The sequence below is a fragment of the Sphaeroforma arctica genome (assembly GCF_001186125.1).
Source record: "Sphaeroforma arctica JP610 unplaced genomic scaffold supercont1.199, whole genome shotgun sequence".
Lineage (NCBI taxonomy): Eukaryota > Ichthyosporea > Ichthyophonida > Sphaeroforma > Sphaeroforma arctica.
Genome location: NW_014040359.1, coordinates 25,772 through 31,277, shown reverse-complemented (window position 1 = coordinate 31,277; position 5,506 = coordinate 25,772). Strand labels below are relative to the sequence as shown.

General features: G+C 42.3%; 2 protein-coding genes across 2 annotated transcripts; one reads left to right on the top strand and one right to left on the bottom strand.

The window, feature by feature from the left end:
• The first annotated feature begins 814 nt into the window (after window positions 1–814).
• Window positions 815–3,398, top strand: SARC_03761 (hypothetical protein). The gene is made up of 3 exons (XM_014302427.1): window positions 815–2,276; window positions 2,771–2,888; window positions 3,111–3,398. The coding sequence occupies exons 1-3, from the start codon at window positions 828–830 to the stop codon at window positions 3,287–3,289; spliced, it is 1,746 nt and encodes a 581-aa protein (XP_014157902.1). The 5' UTR covers window positions 815–827; the 3' UTR covers window positions 3,290–3,398.
• Window positions 3,399–4,049: 651 nt separating this feature from the next.
• Window positions 4,050–4,933, bottom strand: SARC_03760 (hypothetical protein; the record flags this gene model as incomplete). Its single annotated transcript, XM_014302426.1, has 3 exons — window positions 4,050–4,310; window positions 4,679–4,759; window positions 4,811–4,933. 3 exons carry the CDS (start codon window positions 4,931–4,933, stop codon window positions 4,050–4,052), a joined length of 465 nt encoding a protein of 154 aa, XP_014157901.1.
• Window positions 4,934–5,506: the final 573 nt, after the last annotated feature.

Below are 5,506 nucleotides of genomic sequence, written 5' to 3'. Positions count from 1 at the left end.
TATATATATGTGTGTGTGTGTGTGTGTGTGTGTGTGTGTGTGTGTGTGTGTGTGTGTGTGTGTGTGCGTGTGTTGGGGGGGTGGCAAACATGTAAGAGGGCAACAAATAAATTATATTACATCTATAATAGAAGAAGGACACGTGCAAAAACTGCAACTGATTCACATGAGTTATGAAGAACATGTCACCTGCAAGAGTATCATGCTCTAACACACGTTGTATACTGTTGCCGGCGAAAAGGGCATAAAGCGACAACATGCACTTCTATGCTTACTTACCACTCATTGGATATGTTTCGCTTCAGTTCAACCCCTAGCGACCCATAGTCGTACACTCCCCGGAGAGGTGCAAATTGAGAGCCCGTCTTAAACAGGAAACCCCTCCGACTGCATAAACTCAACACCTTGGAAAACACATCCTCGACTTCGCGAGAACATTTATCGGAGCTTGTCTCAGTAACATATGAAGCCTTGCTAATCTTGAGAGGTAAAGATACTTTCCATCGCCGCAAAGTTGCTCTACTGTACGTCCTTTGACGTACTATATGAACCCCCATCTCGTGAACAGCTTCTAGTGTAGATACTAGAGCACACGTACCTTCATTCATATTTCATTTACACATACACTTGTATTTCACTGAAAGACCATTCACGGAATCTTGGTCAAATTCATACTCAACCCTACAACCCAAAACCTTAATATCTTGTCAGATATCGAATGTTCGGTACCACGATACTATTCAGTTCGGCGGCAAAATAATCAAATCACATATATATTCAAAATCCACGTGCATGTATTGACATTCATGTCCAGCACGCTAACAACCATGGGTAAGGGTAAACGAAAAGGTAACCCTGAGGGCGCCAAACCTGTATCGATTACAGGAAGTATGTCTAATACAAGTGAGAAAGCTATTGCTATCTCTGAGGAAGCCAAGGAAAGTAAGCAGACAGCTCGAGAGATTAAATTTGGACGTCGACTGGCGAATTCGGACAAGCGATTGCGTGATAAAGCAGTTAATAAGTTGAAGTTGTGGTTGGGAACTCAGGAGAATCTGAGTGACCTAGAAAGCCGTAAAGTATGGAAGGGTCTGTATTACTGCATCTATATGTCGGACAAACCGCTTGTCCAGGAAGAGCTGGTGAGTGTTGTGTCGCAACTAGTGCATTTGATCAAGCAAGATAACGATGCGCTGAAGTTTATCGACGCCTTCTTCTACATAATGATCTCGGAATGGAGCCGAATTGATCGTTTAAGATTAGATAAGTTCTATATGCTAGTGCGAGAGTGTCTGCTGCAGTTTTTCGTTTGGTGCGAAAACCGAGACTTCGATATGGAGATTGTGAAGCAGTTTGTAGAGCTGTTGAACGATTCGGTATTAGAACCTTCTTCGCCGACCGTGCCCAAGGGTTTAAAATGGTTTGTTATGGAAAAGTTTCTGGTTCAGCTAGAGAAGGTCTTGCCACCTCCCGCTGATATTTCGGGAGATGGTGATGGTGATGATGTTAAGGAAGAGTCAGTATACACTGACGAGACAATGATGATGTATTTGCAACCTTTCTATCACTTACTTGCGTTCGAGACGGACAAGATAACCCGAGCAAAGGTGAAGGAGTATGTGTTTTCTGTATTAATCGAGAAGGAAGCCGAAGTGCTTGCAAAACTCATGGAAGAAGATAGCGACTCAGAGGAAGAGAGTGAGGACGAGGAACCGCAACCACCCTCGTTTCAAGTAGATTGGGACGGTTTGTCTAAACTCTTGTTTTTACTAGCGGCGAAGAAAGATATTGCGGATATCAATCGACGCGAGTTGTATACCCTCAAGGCAGATGTGGACAAAGTAGTGCTGAGTATAAAAGAGCTGGGCCAACAATTATTTGCGGACATGGAAGATGATGATAATGATGACGATGAAATGGATGTGGATAATGACCAAGAGGACGACAGCGAGGATGACAGTGCCGACGGTAGTGCTAACGATATTGAAATGACTGGGTCTGGTAGAAAAGTTAAAAAGGTAAAGGTCACGGAACATGCGGACTTGCTGCCGAGTGAGAGTGATGATGACGACTATGAAGCGGTTGAAGTTTCTAGTGAAAGTAGTAGCGAAGAGTCCGATGCCCAGGACTCAGCAGAGGAGTCAAAGGTGACGGAGTTAGAAGAGATTGTTGCCACAAAAGAAGTAACAATTACTTTGCCTGCGCCCAAAATTAGTAGGAAGCGAAAGAGGGAAGAAAACCGTATCACCCCACCGGCTGCGACTATAAATTTCCAGGTTTGTGTTTATGTATATACACTGCGCTGTATACGTCTTTGTGGATGAATGTGCTCATAATAATGTCGGTCTTTCCTGTATAAGTTTGGCGTTAATTCATTCGAGTGGCGATTGGCGGACAGGAGAACATTTATTTTAAGCACTATTTTCGTAATTATGGAAGATGTCCGTTCGTACTCAGACAATGTGTGATAGATGTACGTAAATTGTACCAAACATCAGTATCGTATGGTGCAGCACCGCTCTAGTGTACTGCTACCGAAACTGTAATGTGGGCTAGCCCGGGAGATTAGAGTACTGTTTCATTGCAAGCGAATTCATCTCTGATATATTATAGTAGCTGTCCTTTATCTGTGTATGGGGCATGTGGCAATTTCAACTGCCTATATTTCTCTGCTTTGTCTCTCACTCATACCTCTGGGCATAGGCTATTTTGATGGGTCAGGAATCGATTCAACTATCGTAGCTTACACGTACAGACCTTATTTCTACAGCACAAGCACGCGACGGAGGAGCCCAAAAGGAGCAAACCTTTTATGGACTTCAAGGTTCCCTCATCAGAACCGCATAAGCGACGAGTGGTGATTTCGGAAAATAGTAACAAGGTCAAAGGTATGTGAATATTGGGAATGGAATTATGATTCCTCTGAATATATCGCTTGAGCGACAATTGGACTCGTGCGTGGTGACGAGCAAGCAAAAGCTGGTGGCTATTTCCCGGACCTTTTCGCCGAATCGTGTTATACTTGTCAACTACTTCAAAGAATATGTAGGTCTTCACAGAATTGCGTCTCTAAGTTTTATTTGTTATTCGATCTGCGTACGACATCACAGAATTCGACAAACGTTCAAGGGTTGCGTCCAATAAGAAACCAGTTTACGATCCTCTGAGGCAGCCACCGCCCGGTGTTTTAAAACCGTCGCCGTCGCCAAGTCTAATGCAAACAGAACGCGATCGAGGGACACCCAGGTCCACACCCGTACGTCGCAACAAGAAGAGCAAAAAGCAGTAAACTGTTGACATAAATGCAGTAATCGATAATCTGTGCATGCACGTACCTGGCGTGGAATAAATCATGTAAATGTGTACTTTTAGAATAGTAAAGTTCTTCTGCACTCTCACGATTGTCTCACTTGTGTTCAAGGCAATCTTCCAGAATATTGCCAGAATATGTTTACAAAGTACCAAACTATACATACACTTTTGAACTTCTTACCACACTTTTCAGTGAGGGTATCCTCCTTCGTCCTGATCACTGTCTGACACTATATAAAGACCATTAGCAATCAAACCAATAGACAAACCCTTGTATTGATGTTTCGGGGTTCAGTACAGCAACAAAACAAATATGATACCATTTGAATTGCCTGGGTGTGTCGCTCTCGGAAGCAGGCTACAAGAAGTGTCGCAAATTTGGTGACATATACTATAGTAAGATCCCCTACTGTACGTATCATGTACTTCAGGTCAATTTAAGCAATCGATATCGGTCAGATTTGAATAACTTTTAATTCACGCGGGGTTGGCAAACATATATCATATGCTTCAGTTCAATTTAATACATCGATATTGGTCAGATTTGAATAAAGTTTGATACATGCGGGGTTTGCAAACATATATCATGTACTTCAGGTCAATTTGATGCATCGATATCGGTCAAATTTGAATAACTTTTAATTCACGCGGGGTTTGCAAACAAAGTATGTTGTAAAGAACTCCTATCCATCATGAACTATTTTCAAAAAAGCGGAAAGGCCGGTGAGAAACTCGAATTACTTGCTCTCTGGCTTAGGAAGACTAGCAAGGTTGCCTCCTCCCTGGACGTGCTCGAATGTGTTTGCGAAGTCGAACTGTCTGAACTCCTGCTGCATCTCAACAGGCTCAGAAACAACACGTTTCGCCTCTTCGTCGTACCGAACCTCTGTGTATCCAGACAAGGGGAAATCTTTACGAAGCGGGTGACCTTCGAAACCATAATCTGTGAGGATCCTTCGCAGATCGGGATGGCCGTTGAAGAAGACCCCGTACATATCCTGAATAGACGAGAATATTGCAATGAACAGATAAACGGGATGTATTGATACAATATGGCGAGTGACACGTTGGGCCGTTGAAATGTTTCGCCTCACGGAAATAATACAAATGCTGAGCATTATTCGGACCGACAATCATTTTTTATGCGAATTTACATAGCTACCACATGTGCAATGACATCCGCAAACAAACTATGGAACTGTTTAAATATGAATACATAAGAAGCAAGAATGGTTTCAGCATCTCCCCTCTACCGAATCTATATGACAATTGCACTTATGTTTTCCACTAATGTGTCCTGACAACACAAAGAACAATCGATACACCACAGCATCTATGAGTCCTTTGACCCTATTAATTGACTTACCCAAACTTCTCGCTCCATCCAGTTTGCCGCTTTGAAAATGGGTTCGATAGAATCGATGGGATTTACCTCATCCGTGTAAGTCTTAACGAAGATTCGGGAATTGTATCGAACGGAAAGTAGGTTATATATAACCTCGAAGCGGTTCACGCGAGCTGGGACGTCCATTCCGGCGATGTCGATGAGCGATTTGAATTGCGCATTGGAGTGATCCTTCAGAAAGGTCAACACCGGGACAACACCTTCAGGATCGATCATGATCTATTGGTCGAAATGGTGGAACAATGAGCAAATGAATTCTCATGCTTGATGTAGTATCGTGTAGGTAATTCGTACTCATCAGAGCACCAACACAAATTATCCAGATATGTTACCAAGATATGTTTATAGCATAGTCATTCATTCGTAGAGCAATACAAACATCTCATGTATGCGAATATCGCAAACGTATATGGGTTTACATGTAGCAACATGCTCAGACAGAGCGGCCATAGATCATTAACGCCGTTCAGACACATAAAGATGATCCGCGCTCGACACAAAAGTATAGTTCGAACTACACTCAATTTGTTCACAACCAAACTCACCGCTAGATCGTTCTTCTGAGAGACATGTGCCTCCTGAATGTATCTAGGAAGCATCTCGGTAAGATAATCGGCAAAAGCACGAAGTTCTGCATTCTTTTCTTGATGTGCTGCATCACCTATACAATATTAGAGAAAACCAACAAGGTTTTTCAACATCGAATATGAATCCTTCAAAATTTTCAACATTACGAAAAAATTTAAATAAGAATATATATATATATATATATAGCATACATATATATGC